We start from the raw sequence: 14,818 nt of genomic DNA on the forward strand, positions 1-14,818 counted from the left end.
TCAGAATTTTCAAAATGAGCCTGTTCTAAACCTAGGAATCTTTGGTTGATCCCACAGTATTTTGGGTGCTGACCACCAGATTGCCAGTTTAGCCTTTCCCTTGATGACTCGCATCTTTGTGAATCCTCTGTTTGAATGGGATTATGAAATAGAAAGTAAATAGTCTCAGAAAAGCAAGAAAATCCTAACTCAGCTCCTGGGTCCAGATTAGGTGGGGCTTCTGCTTCCTCAGAACTCTGCTTTCGGCTTAATTCGTTCTGTCCAATACAGTATTTCACGTAGACCTCAGCTACCCTGTGTGAGGCTGAAATTGTTTTCCCTAGGCTACAGATTTAGAGACTGAGGCCCAGAAGGACCTCTGCTGGCCTAGCATCATGCGTAGAGTACATGGTGTGCCTGGGATTCGGAAGCAAGGGCACTACAGTTTGTACCAGGGAGCCGCCTCGCTGTTCCAGGTCACAGGCCTTTGAGGGCCGTGATGCAATTGAGAGATGATGGCAAACATAAAAAGAGGACACGCCCTCCAGGTTCCCTGTGGGTCTGAGCAGGGCACTCAGCAGATCCGCACTGAGGTGGCTGCGTCAGCCTCCCCAAGTACCGGGCAGAACGGTGGCCTGAGATTGGATTCAGAGGCAGAACACTTGGGTTTGAGGTCCGTCTTGGCCATTTAGATGACATTTGTGACCTGACAAGTCAGTTACTTCCCTGACCCCTGATTGCGGTCACGTATTACACAGGTTTCACAAGAAAGAAGGAGGTAGGACGTGAGAATGCTTACCAGTGTGGACGGTGTATGGGAGGGGCTTTGTACAGTGTGTAAAGCGATGCTTTGTCGTAGTGGGAGCCGTCACGTCCTGCGGTCCCCCTCCGGGGCTGTGCCCGAGTGCCGGCCTGAGCGCCACGAGCCCTCTTCCCGCTACGGCCGCTGCTGGCCCGTCCCTGCCGCGTGCCCTGCCCCGTGCGTGCCTCCCCCGCCCTCTCCAGCCACCGCCAGAGCAAGAAAACGCTTCCCTGTCCGCGCCGCCCCTAGACCGGACCGCAGAACCGAACTGTTGGTCGGGACTCGTCCGGTACCAGTTTTCACTCGTGGATGTATCCATAACAGTAAAATTCATTGCCTGGTGGGACTGCGCTGCCCTTGGCGGTCCCTGCGTCGCCTGGTAGGCAGCCCTTCACTTTCACCGAGTAGTCGGTCCTACGCGTGCATTTTTAGTTCGTTTTGGAGTTGCGTGCTTTGTATATTCTCCCTTCAGATCTATTTCCTCTTCTACCACCTCCTCATTTTTAAGACGCCGTCACTAGTTACTTCTTTTCTCCCTTGCCCACGTTTACTCCCGAGCCTCGTCCTTCCGTTAACTCTTGAGCAGCAGGTGATAGGACTCGACCGGGAAACTGAGCGGTTAGTCCAGGAGCCTGTTTTCAAAGCGCTGCGACTTCTCAGGAGGGTGGTTCTCAGTAACTAAGCCCCGACGAATGACATGATTACGATTTACGGCTAGTAGATTTTATTTTAGATACGACAAAATGCATTGCACCTGCCTGGGGGTATTTTATTTGAAAAGTTTGTGTACAGTGTATAAGAATTAATTCCTTTTTTTCTCTGTTCAAAAAAACTATTCTAAAGGCCAGCACTTCATGTAATTTTTAGTGTACTGTGTCACAGTATTTATATAGCATTTTGAGTTTTTAGTGCCTATCAGACTGTTCAAATAAAACTCAGCTGTTAACAGTTCCGTCTAGCTCAGGGCGTCCACATTGTGGAAAGTGCCAGCGACCTGCGTGTAGACACTGTTACCTTTCATCGTGTGTGCCCTGGGTCGTGACTTAAAATAGTATTTCTTGTTACTACGCGTTGTGATCAGGAAGGTTTGGAAGCCAGTGTTGTAGCTGATGTCGCCTCCCCTCTTGCCCACCGGGTGCTCACACAGCCCTCCGGACCTCGGGGTCGCCGCGGGAGGGACGGGCAGGCGCAGATGGAACACGGAAGAGGCGCGGGTCTGGAAGGCCGTTCAGGCCGCCCGTCGGACCGCCCTTCGGTGCACCCTCTGAGCTGTAGGCCGCCGAGGGCCGGGGTTCTGAAGCAGAGTATCAGCAAGAGGGCTCGTGGTGAGCAGGGGAGTAGCAGGCTGCCTCTGGCCCTCGGGGAGAGGAGGTTTTTGTCTTCTCTGGGTTTGGATAATCCTTGATGGATGTCAGAGCTGAGGTGCTGGAATCAGTGGAGTCCTCACAGCAGCCATTCACCTTTGTCCATAAATTAGTGAATTTTTCTCATTTGATTTTTTCTTCTTTCACTTTGGTGACTTTTAAGTCCTCTTAACATCCCATTCTTCTTGGTATATAAAATCTAGAACTGCACAAAATACTTTTTAAAGTTAGAGGTCAACCCTGCTGAGTAAGGATTGCCCACTACCTTCTATAGCTTGTATGAAACTGTATTGCTTCCCGTGTCAATGTTCAGTTGGTACTTTAGTTTGGCTTCATTTAAAAGTACCGTCCATGTGAGAGCAGGAATGGCACAGTGGTGCAGAAGACTCAAAGACACTAAGTTTATTTGACTGGATACTGGCTGTTAAAGGACTATGTTCGTTTGTAGCAAGTTTAGCTTTTCCTTTATTCTTCAGTAGAACAATGTCGAAAGGTAGCCCGCCCTCTCCTTTGACCACTTAGTAATTTGGCCAATTTACTAAGGGAGTGGAACCAAAAATTATTTGTTAGCATAAAAGCCTGTAAGTTTAAAAGTCCCAACTCTTGTTTTAAGTCTAAAATCAATATTCATAGACATAGTTTTAGGACATTTAAGAAAATGTGAAATAATTGTTTGTATATAAGTATTAATTACTTTAAAATCAGCACTTTATAAATGGTTTAGATCTTTACAAGTTTTTTTTCATTTCATAGAATAGTAAGTGTCCTGAGGGAACAAAACCCATGTTGATCTTTGCGGGTGATGATTTCACGGGGACAGAGGACTACCGAAGGCTGCAGAGCCTCCTCACCGGTAAGGACTGACCCCGGGCGGGCTCGCTCCGGCGGCCTCAGCTCGCTGTGGGCGGCACTGCACTCTAGTCACAGCTTCTCGTTTTGATCTCTGTTTTTGTTTCCATGATTTTCTTTTTTTTTTTTTTTTTTTTTTTCCAACACTATTGACTAACATTTTATTGAAGGGTAGCTGACGCGCAGTATTACATTACATTAGTTTCAAGTGTACAACACAGTGGTAGAACATTTATATACATAATTCTAGGTTCCAGCTATCACCCTACCAAGCTGTTACAGTATCTTGACTATATTCCTTATGCTATACATTACATCCCGGTTACTAATTTATTTTACCATTGGAAGTCTGTCCTTTTTTTTTTTTTTTTTTTTTTTTTTTGTGAGGGCATCTCTCATATTTATTGATCAAATGGTTGTTAACAACAAAAGAATTCTGTATAGGGGAGTCAATGCTCAATGCACAATCATTAATCCACCCCAAGCCTAATTTTCGTCAGTCTCCAATCTTCTGAGGCATAACAAACAAGTTCTTACATGGAGAACAAATTCTTACATAATGAATAAGTTACATAGTGAACAGTACAAGGGCAGTCATCACAGAAACTTTCAGTTTTGCTCATGCATTATGAACTATAAACAGTCAGTTCAAATATGAATACTCATTTGGCTTTTATACTTGATTTATATGTGGATACCACATTTCTCTCTTTATTATTATTATTATTTTTAATAAAATGCTGAAGTGGTAGGTAGATACAAGATAAAGGTAGAAAACATAGTTTAGTGTTGTAAGAGAGCAAATGTAGATGATCAGGTGTCTGCCTGTACACTATGTGTTAATCCAAGCTAGACAAGGGCAATAAAACATCCACGTATGCAGAAGATTTCTCTCAGAATGGGGGGGTGAGGTTCTAAGCCTCACCTCTGTTGATCCCCAATTTCTCACCTGATGACCCCCCTGCGACTGTGCCTGTCTTAGGTTGTTCCTCCCTTGAGGAATCTTACTCCATGATTTTCTTTATTCCACACTAGCAGTGGGTGAGAATAAAGGGGTATTATATTCTATAGGTCATTATTATTTTTTTATGATATTGCCCTATTTATATGGCTTTACACTTTGTAAAATGCTTGCACCCATCTGTCATTACTAGATCAAGTTTAGAAGATTAAAGACTTTGTAAGATTTGTTGTACATCACCCACCTCCCACTCAGAATCCTTACTAGTCTCTCAGTCTGATACACAAGGCTTTTCCCGTTATGACCCCATATAGTTTGCTTTGTTGATCTCTTCCAATTTCCTTCCTCCCTTTTCTATTAAAAAACTGGCCTATTGAAAATATATTCACATTCCTGTTGTCTTTTCTGATTTCATTCTTACTTAGCCAGTTTCTCGCATTCTTGCAAGTTTCAAGCCAAGTTTATTCTGCAGGAAACCCTCAAAGGCCTTCCCAGCCCCTTTTATTTCATTATCGTTGTCACCCTAAGTGCCAGGTATGTCCTGGCTGCCGTACATGTGGCTTCATTCTCAGAGTAGCCCCATGAGGTCGTTTCATGGATGACTCACTCCCCATGAGCTCTTCTGGTTCCTGGTTCCTGGAATGGCTGCTTTCTTTCCTGTGTGTTCACAGGCTCTGCTAAAATCTAATACATAGTGTCCGTTGTCTAGGACTGACATTAAATTTACCAATTTTAAACCAGTTTCTCTCCTCTTTTGTGAAAAGCTGGTATTATTGTTCTCCGTGCTTTCTTAAAGGTTACTAATACTCACTATTCTGTGCTTACATCTGCCAGCTCCTTTCTAACCCTGGGGAATATAGTTTGTCCCTACAGATGAGAATTCTTCTGACATTCAGCAACATTTTCTCAAGTTTAATAAGTTACTGTTTGGGATTTTTTTTGTACCACTCTTAACAGGCTTTGCTACACTTGTTGGTTGCTGCTCTTTTGGGTGTTTATGTAATTTGCCCTGGATGACATTTGAAAGCTCAGTGGGGGTATATATATCATAAGTAATTTGTATGCATGCTCTTTATAAATCTGAGCCACCCAAAAATGCCTTGTAGGCAGACACATTGCTTTCATTTTTCCTTATTGGGATTATTTATGGTCTTACTGTTGGGATTATAATTTTCTGAATTTCTCATTCCTCTTATTAATAATGGCTTTTTAAAAAAATTTAATATGAGCACCACTGTTACCTGTTTAATCCTTACCGAATCTCTCTTGAGTTTGGTGACATTCCACTTTACAGACAGAAAAATGGAGACTGAGATGTTAAGAGCTATTAAGCTGATGAGACAGAATTGAGACCCGGGGCCTGAGCCTGCTATGGGCCTCTGCGTGCCCTGGTGCTGAGGTGGTGACCCCCTGCAGAGCCTCTGCTGTTGTTACCTGTGATCTTCATGATTAAAATCATACAGGAATGACAGTGACCAACATCTTCTCCTTTCAACATTGCACACCCCAAGATACCAAGGATGTTTTTTAGCCGAGAGTCTATTACTTGCACTCCACTGGCCCAGATTTCAACAGAAAGGATTTGTTTGCTTTTGTTTAAATGTTTATAAAAACTCTACCTTATTATTTTGTACTTCCACTAGATGGCAGGAATAACCACATAATACAGAGTGAAAACCAGAAAGGAAACGGGAAGGAAGAAAGGTAGAAGGATGGAGTGAGATTGCCAGGCACCAGGGGAAGTTGAGTTTTTTATGTAAATACGAAGTAAGATAGCTGCAGACGTCTGGGTGTATGTTTTGTGTTCAAAAACAAAAAAAATCTTACCTAACTTCACCGACCTCACTTATGTACATTCTTTCATTCAGGATGAAATTCTAGGTTCTTAGTGACTCCACGTAATTATGCACTTAACTTCAAATTGGGCTACACACACAAGAGTCTCAGGGTGAAATACCAGTATTGCTACTGGTGATCGAATGTTGAGCGCAGTTGAAGATTTGTCGTCGATTTTTTTGTAGTTGTTTGTCTATAAGATACAACCTTTTCAGGTTACGGATACAATCAAGTACACATATTTAAAGTTTTAAAATTTGATGGGTGTTGCCATGTGTATATGCCTGTGAAAACACTGCCATAGTCAGAGCCCTCCCACCCCCTCAGAAATCCCCTTGTGTCCCTTTGCAGTCTGTCTGTCACTTTTCTTTGTCCCAGGCACATGTGGATCTGCGCTCTCGTTGTGGACTCTGGTTTTCTAGGGTTGCAGGGAAACGGAGCCAGACAGCATGTGCTTCTTCCAGTCAGTGTGTTTCCACTCATTGTGTTTTGAGATTCAGCCGTGTTGTGTCCATCAATAGTTCATTTCTTCTTATTGCCGAAAGGCATTCCATTTCTGGCCTCTCCACAGTCTGTTGCTTTATCACCTGATGGACATTTAGGGTAATTCCAGCTTTTGATTTTTATCAGTAGAGCTGCTGTGAACATTTATGTACTAATTTTTGTGAGGACATGTGTTTTCTTCTCGGGTAAATACCTTGGAGTGGAATGGTTGGGTCATGTAAATCATGTATATTTAACATCTTAAACTGCCAAACTGTTCTCCAGCATGGTTGTGCCATTGTATGTCCCCATCACACCGTCTGAGAGCTCCAGTTGCTCTGCCTCCTTGCCAGTATTTTTAGGCCATTCTTTTTAGTTTTAGTTATTCTAATGGGTGTTAAATCCTGACAGTAAAGTGTTGCCAAAGTCAGAGCTACAAAATTAAGTAGTGTTATCTTTGCAGCGTTAATTGGCATTTCTGGATGACTGTGATGCTGAACATCTCTGTGTGTGCTCATGAGTCATTCATCTATCTTTAGTGAAGTGTCTTCAGGTCTTTGCCGGACTTTTTTATTGTGCTATTGTCTTCTTGAATAATAAGGGTAGGTGTGTGTGTGTGGTGTGCGTGTGTGTGGTGTGTGTGTGTGTGGTGTGTGTGGTGTGCGTGTGTGTGGTGTGTGTGTGTATGTGTGTGTGTGTGATAAATCGTTTTTCTCTTTGATATATGGTCTTTGAGTATTTTCTCCCAGTCTGTGGCATGCCTTTTTGTTGTTTTGTTAAGGTATCATTGATGTATAATCTTACAAAGGTTTCATATGAGCAACATTGTGGTTACTACATTAACCCATATTATCGAGTCCCAACCCCCAAGCCCCATTGCAGTCACTGTCTATCAGCATATTAAGATACTATAGAGTCACTACTTGTCTTCTCTGTGCTGTACTGTGTGTTAATCATAATGCCCTTTAATCCCCTTCTCCCTCCCTCCCCACCCGACCTCCCCCACCTCTCCCCTTTGGTAACTGCTAGTCCAGTCCCTTCTTGGGTTCTGTGAGTCTGCTGCTGTTTTGTCCCTTCAGTTTTCTTTGTTGTTATACCTCACAAATGAGTGAAATCATTTGGTACTTGTCTTTCTCTGCCTGGCTTATTTCACTGAGCATAATACCCTCTAGCTCCATCCATGTTGTTGCAAATGGTAGGATCTGTTTTTTTCTTATAGCTGAGTAATACTCCATCGTGTATATGTACCACATCTTCCTTATCCATTCATCTACTGATGGACACTTAGGTTGCTTCCATTTCTTGACTATTGTAACTAGTGCTGCGATAAACAGAGGGGTGCATCTGTCTTTTTGAATCTGGGATCTTGTTTTCTTTGGGTAAATTCCTAGAAGTAGAATTCTCTGGTCAAATGGTATTTCTAGTTTTAGTTTTTTGAGGAACCTCCATATTGTTTTCCACAGTGGTTGAACTGATTTATATTCCCACCAGCAGTGTAGGAGGGTTCCCCTTTCTGTGCATCCTCACCAGCATTTGTTGTTCCTTGTCTTTTGGGTATTGGTCATCCTAACTGGTGTGAGGTGATATCTCATTGTGGTTTTAATTTGTATTTCCTTGGTGATTAGTGATGTGGAGGATCTTTTCATGTGCCTGTTGGCTGTCTGAATTTCTTCTTTGGAGAAGTGTCTGTTCAGATCCTCTGCCCATTTTTTAATCGGGTTATTTGCTTTTTGGGTGTTGAGATGTGTGAGCTCTTTATATATTTTGGATGTTAACCCCTTGTCAGATATGTTGTTTATGAATATATTCTTCAATACTGTAGGATGCCTTTTCATTCTGTTGATGGTGTCCTTTGCTGTACAGAAGCTTTTTAGCTTGATGTAATCCCATTTGTTCATTTTTGCTTTTGTTTTCCTTGCCCAAGTAGATGTGTTTCAGGAAAAAGTTGCTCATGTTTATATTGAAGAGATTTTTGCCTATGTTTTCTTCTAAGAGTTTTATGGTTTCATGACTTACATTCCGTTCAGCTGTTTGATCCATTTTGAGTTTATTTTTGTGTATGGGGATAGACAATAATCCAGTTTCATTCTCTTACATATAGCTGTCCAGTTTTGCCAGCTATAAGCTGTCATTTCCCCATTGTATATCCATGGATCCTTTATCATTTATTAATGGCCATATATGTGTGGGTCTATATATGGGCTCTCTGTTCTGTTCCACTGGTCTATGGGTCTGTTCTTGTGCCAATACCAAATTATCTTTTTTTTTTTTTTTAAATAATTATTTTTTATTGAAGGGTAGTTGACGCACAGTATTACATTACATTAGTTTCAAGTGTACAACACAGTGGTAGAACATTTATATACATAATTCTAGGTTCCAGCTATCACCCTACCAAGCTGTTACAGTATCTTGACTATATTCCTTATGCTATACATTACATCCCGGTTACTTATTTATTTTACCATTGGAAGTCTGTCCTTTTTTTTTTTTTTGGTGAGGGCATCTCTCATATTTATTGATCAAATGGTTGTTAACAACAATAAAATTCTGTATAGGGGAGTCAATGCTCAATGCACAATCATTAATCCACCCCAAGCCTAATTTTCGTCAGTCTCCAATCTTCTGAGGCATAACAAACAAGTTCTTACATGGAGAACAAATTCTTACATAATGAATAAGTTACATAGTGAACAGTACAAGGGCAGTCATCACAGAAACTTTCAGTTTTGCTCATGCATTATGAACTATAAACAGTCAGTTCAAATATGAATACTCATTTGGTTTTTATACTTGATTTATATGTGGATACCACATTTCTCTCTTTATTATTATTATTTTTAATAAAATGCTGAAGTGGTAGGTAGATACAAGATAAAGGTAGAAAACATAGTTTAGTGTTGTAAGAGAGCAAATGTAGATGATCAGGTGTGTGCCTGTAGACTATGTGTTAATCCAAGCTAGACCAGGGCAATAAAACATCCACGTATGCAGAAGATTTCTCTCAGAACAGGGGGGGTGAGGTTCTAAGCCTCACCTCTGTTGATCCCCAATTTCTCACCTGATGGCCCCCCTGCGACTGTGCCTGTCTTAGGTTGTTCCTCCCTTGAGGAATCTTACCCGTCTCTGGCTAACCAGTCATCTTCCAGCCATACAGGGAAATGTAAAGTTGGTAAGTGAGAGAGAAGCCTTATTATTTGAAAAGGTTAGCTTTTACTTCTTTGCATATTTATGCCCTGGGCTTCTATGCCCAGCATTTGTCTTGAGGTATCTTTACCACTTGGAAGAATTATGATACTCGGTAAATTTGATATGAGGCACGAATTCTATTTAAGGGTTGTAATTAGGAAGGAAGAAGAAAAGCTATAGAAGTTGCAGGCGGGAGAAAACATGGGAAGATTGATTATTTCTTTGACATATCTTCTTGTAGAGTAACTTCAGCATATATAGGTTTTAAGCTACTACTTAAATTGCGCACACACATTAACATAATAGGAGTATAGTTACATAACCAAAGCATATCTGTAATTACCAGCCATCTCCAGTGAAACCAAGAAAACCAGTTAGGCACCTTAGGCATTTGTGAAAACTTATCTATGATATGGTGGATATTGTCCAACTGAACTTGAACAGTCTGAGAGAAATCAGACAAATTAAAACAACCCATTCCTGGGGACTGTTCACATGCCATATGTTCTTTTAACAGTAAATAGTCTGTAGTTATAAGACTTTGGAGCGCTACAATTTGCACTTCTCCAAATTCTTGGTTGAGTTCCAACAGTATAGATCCAGTCAAATTTGTTGTTTTACTGTATGCACAGGCCAGCTTAGATATCTCCTTCCTCATTCCCATGGCAAGTCCAGGAACTGGTGGGATGAGTGCATCTACAGCTGTGGCAGTGCGTGGATCTTTGTTGGGGTTTTTTGATGATCATCTTCTGGCATGAGTCTTCCAGAGAGTGCAGATGTTGGAAGTTCTTTTTCATATCGTATCTTAGTTCATTTTCGGGGTAGCCCAATTAGGCTTTGATCCTCTGTATAAACACAAACAGACCCTTTGCCTACACTTTTATATGCCCTTTATACCCTTGTGTAGAACTCACTGGAGGTCACCACACAGGAACTGCTTTTTTTTTTTTTTTTATCATTAATCTACACTTACATGACGAATACTTTGTTTACTAGGCTCTCCCCTATACCAGGTCTCCCCTATAAACCCCTTTACAGTCACTGTCCATCAGCATAGCAAAATGTTGTAGAATCACTACTTGCCTTCTCTGTGTTGTACAGCCCTCCCTTTTCTCCTACCCCCCCATGCATGTTAATCTTAATACCCCCCTACTTCTCCCCCCCTTATCCCTCCCTACCCACCCATCCTCCCCAGTCCCTTTCCCTTTGGTACCTGTTAGTCCATTCTTGAGTTCTGTGATTCTGCTGCTGTTTTGTTCCTTCAGTTTTTCCTTTGTTCTTATATTCCACAGATAAGTGAAATCATTTGGTATTTCTCTTTCTCCGCTTGGCTTGTTTCACTGAGCATAATACCCTCCAGCTCCATCCATGTTGCTGCAAATGGTTGGATTTGCCCTTTTCTTATGGCTGAGTAGTATTCCATTGTGTATATGTACCACATCTTCTTTATCCATTCATCTATAGATGGACATTTAGGTTGCTTCCAATTCTTGGCTATTGTAAATAGTGCTGCAATAAACATAGGGGTGCATCTGTCTTTCTCAAACTTGATTGCTGCGTTCTTAGGGTAAATTCCTAGGAGTGGAATTCCTGGGTCAAATGGTAAGTCTGTTTTGAGCATTTTGATGTACCTCCATACTGCTTTCCACAATGGTTGAACTAACTTACATTCCCACCAGCAGTGTAGGAGGGTTCCCCTTTCTCCACAGCCTTGCCAACATTTGTTGTTGTTTGTCTTTTGGATGGCAGCCATCCTTACTGGTGTGAGGTGATACCTCATTGTAGTTTTAATTTGCATTTCTCTGATAATTAGTGATGTGGAGCATCTTTTCATGTGTCTGTTGGCCATCTGTATTTCTTTTTTGGAGAACTGTCTGTTCAGTTCCTCTGCCCATTTTTTAATTGGGTTATTTGTTTTTTGTTTGTTGAGGCATGTGAGCTCCTTATATATTCTGGACGTCAAGCCTTTATCGGATGTGTCATTTTCAAATATATTCTCCCATACTGTAGGGATCCTTCTTGTTCTATTGATGGTGTCTTTTGCTGTACAGAAGCTTTTCAGCTTAATATAGTCCCACTTACTCATTTTTGCTGTTGTTTTCCTTGCCCGGGGAGATATGTTCAAGAAGAGGTCACTCATGTTTATGTCTAAGAGGTTTTTGCCTATGTTTTCTTCCAAGAGTTTAATGGTTTCATGGCTTACATTCAGGTCTTTGATCCATTTTGAGTTTACTTTTGTATATGGGGTTAGACAATGGTCCAGTTTCATTCTCCTACATGTAGCTGTCCAGTTTTGCCAGCACCACCTGTTGAAGAGACTGTCATTTCGCCATTGTATGTCCATGGCTCCTTTATCAAATATTAATTGACCATATATGTCTGGGTTAATGTCTGGATTCTCTAGTCTGTTCCATTGGTCTGTGGCTCTGCTCTTGTGCCAGTACCAAATTGTCTTGATTACTATGGCTTTATAGTAGAGCTTGAAGTTGGGGAGTGAGATCCCCCCTACTTTATTCTTCTTTCTCAGGATTGCTTTGGCTATTCGGGGTCTTTGGTGTTTCCATATGAATTTTTGAATTATTTGTTCCAGTTCATTGAAGAATGTTGCTGGTAGTTTCATAGGGATTGCATCAAATCTGTATATTGCTTTGGGCAGGATGGCCATTTTAACGATATTAATTCTTCCTAGCCATGAGCATGGGATGAGTTTCCATCTGTTAGTGTCCCCTTTAATTTCTCTTAAGAGTGACTTGTAGTTTTCAGAGTATAAGTCTTTCACTTCTTTGGTTAGGTTTATTCCTAGGTATTTTATTTTTTTTGATGCAATTGTGAATGGACTTGTTTTCCTGATTTCTCTTTCTGTTGGTTCATTGTTAGTGTATAGGAAAGCCACAGATTTCTGTGTGTTGATTTTGTATCCTGCAACTTTGCTGTATTCCGATATCAGTTCTAGTAGTTTTGGGGTGGAGTCTTTAGGGTTTTTTATGTACAGTATCATGTCATCTGCAAATAGTGACAGTTTAACTTCTTCTTTACCAATCTGGATTCCTTGTATTTCTTTATTTTGTCTGATTGCCATAGCTAGGACCTCCAGCACTATGTTAAATAACAGTGGAGAGAGTGGGCATCCCTGTCTAGTTCCCGATCTCAGAGGAAATGCTTTCAGCTTCTCGCTGTTCAATATAATGTTGGCTGTGGGTTTATCATAGACGGCCTTTATTATGTTGAGGTAATTGCCCTCTATTCCCATTTTGCTGAGAGTTTTTAACATGAATGGATGTTGAACTTTGTCAAATGCTTTTTCAGCATCTATGGAGATGATCATGTGGTTCTTGTCTTTCTTTTTGTTGATGTGGTGGATGATGTTGATGGACTTTCGAATGTTGTACCATCCTTGCATCCCTGGAATGAATCCCACTTGGTCATGGTGTATGATCCTTTTGATGTATTTTTGAATTCGGTTTGCTAATATTTTGTTGAGTATTTTTGCATCTACGTTCATCAGGGATATTGGTCTGTAGTTTTCTTTTTTGGTGGGGTCTTTGCCTGGTTTTGGTATTAGGGTGATGTTAGCTTCATAGAATGAGTTTGGGAGTATCCCCTCCTCCTCTATTTTTTGGAAAACTTTAAGGAGAATGGGTATTATGTCTTCCCTGTATGTCTGATAAAATTCCGAGGTAAATCCATCTGACCCGGGGGTTTTGTTCTTTGGTAGTTTTTTGATTACCGCTTCAATTTTGTTGCTGGTAATTGGTCTGTTTAGATTTTCTGTTTCTTCCTGGGTCAATCTTGGAAGGTTATATTTTTCTAGGAAGTTGTCCATTTCTCCTAGGTTTCCCAGCTTGTTAGCATATAGGTTTTCATAGTATTCTCCAATAATTCTTTGCATTTCCGTGGGGTCCGTCGTGATTTTTCCTTTCTCGTTTCTGATACTGTTGATTTGTGTTGACTCTCTTTTCTTCTTAATAAGTCTGGCTAGAGGCTTATCTATTTTGTTTATTTTCTCGAAGAACCAGCTCTTGGTTTCATTGATTTTTGCTATTGTTTTATTCTTCTCAATTTTATTTATTTCTTCTCTGATCTTTATTATGTCCCTCCTGCTGACCTTAGGCCTCATCTGTTCTTCTTTTTCCAATTTCGATAATTGTGACATTAGACCATTCATTTGGGATTGCTCTTCCTTTTTTCAATATGCTTGGATTGCTATATACTTTCCTCTTAAGACTGCTTTTGCTGTGTCCCACAGAAGTTGGGGCTTAGTGTTGTTGTTGTCATTTGTTTCCATATATTGCTGGATCTCCATTTTGATTTGGTCATTGATCCATTGATTATTTAGGAGCGTGTTGTTAAGCCTCCATGTGTTTGTGAGCCTCTTTGCTTTCTTTGTACAGTTTATTTCTAGTTTTATGCCTTTGTGGTCTGAGAAGTTGGTTGGTAGGATTTCAATCTTTTGGAATTTTCTGAGGCTCTTTTTGTGGCCTAGTATGTGGTCTATTCTGGAGAATGTTCCATGTGCACTTGAGAAGAATGTATATCCCGCTGCTTTTGGATGTAGAGTTCCATAGATGTCTATTAGGTCCATCTGCTCTACTGTGTTGTTCAGTGCTTCCGTGTCCTTACTTATTTTCTGCCCAGTGGATCTAACCTTTGGGGTGAGTGGTGTGTTGAAGTCTCCTAGAATGAATGCATTGCAGTCTATATCCCCCTTTAGTTCTGTTAGTATTTGTTTCACATATGCTGGTGCTCCTGTGTTGGGTGCATATATATTTAGAATGGTTATATCCTCTTGTTTGACTGAGCCCTTTATCATTATGTAGTGTCCTTCTTTATCTCTTGTTACTTTCTTTGTTTTGAAGTCTATTTTGTCTGATATTAGTACTGCAACCCTTGCTTTCTTCTCACTGTTGTTTGCTTGAAATATGTTTTTCCATCCCTTGACTTTTAGTCTGTACATGTCTTTGGGTTTGAGGTGAGTTTCTTGTAAGCAGCATATAGATGGGTCTTGCTTTTTTATCCATTCTGTTACTCTGTGTCTTTTGATTGGTGCATTCAACCCATTAACATTTAGGGTGACTATTGAAAGATATGTACTTATTGCCATTGAAGGCTTTAAATTCGTGGTTACCAAAGGTTCAAGGTTAGCCTCTTTAGTATCTTACTGCGTAACTTAGCTCGCTTATTGAGCTGTTATATACACTGTCTGGAGATTCTTTTCTTCTCTCCCTTCTTGTTCCTCCTCCTCGATTCTTCATATGTTGGGTGTTTTGTGCTGTGCTCTTTCTAGGAGTGCTCCCATCTAGAGCAGTCCCTGTAAGATGTTCTGTCGAGGTGGTTTGTGGAAAGCAAATTCCCTCA

General features: G+C 40.9%; 1 protein-coding gene across 3 annotated transcripts in view; it reads left to right on the forward strand.

Annotated features, from left to right (window-relative positions):
- RPF2 (ribosome production factor 2 homolog) overlaps positions 1-14,818 on the forward strand; it is a 39,666-nt gene that overhangs the window by 9,752 nt on the left and 15,096 nt on the right. For all 3 annotated transcript variants that reach the window (XM_036902978.2, XM_057489491.1, XM_036902979.2), the window contains one exon: positions 2,899-2,998. In XM_036902978.2, coding sequence (XP_036758873.1) covers positions 2,899-2,998 — 100 coding nt within the window. The remainder of the gene's footprint in view (positions 1-2,898; positions 2,999-14,818) is intronic.

The sequence above is a fragment of the Manis pentadactyla genome, chromosome 12 (assembly GCF_030020395.1).
Source record: "Manis pentadactyla isolate mManPen7 chromosome 12, mManPen7.hap1, whole genome shotgun sequence".
Taxonomy (NCBI): domain Eukaryota; kingdom Metazoa; phylum Chordata; class Mammalia; order Pholidota; family Manidae; genus Manis; species Manis pentadactyla.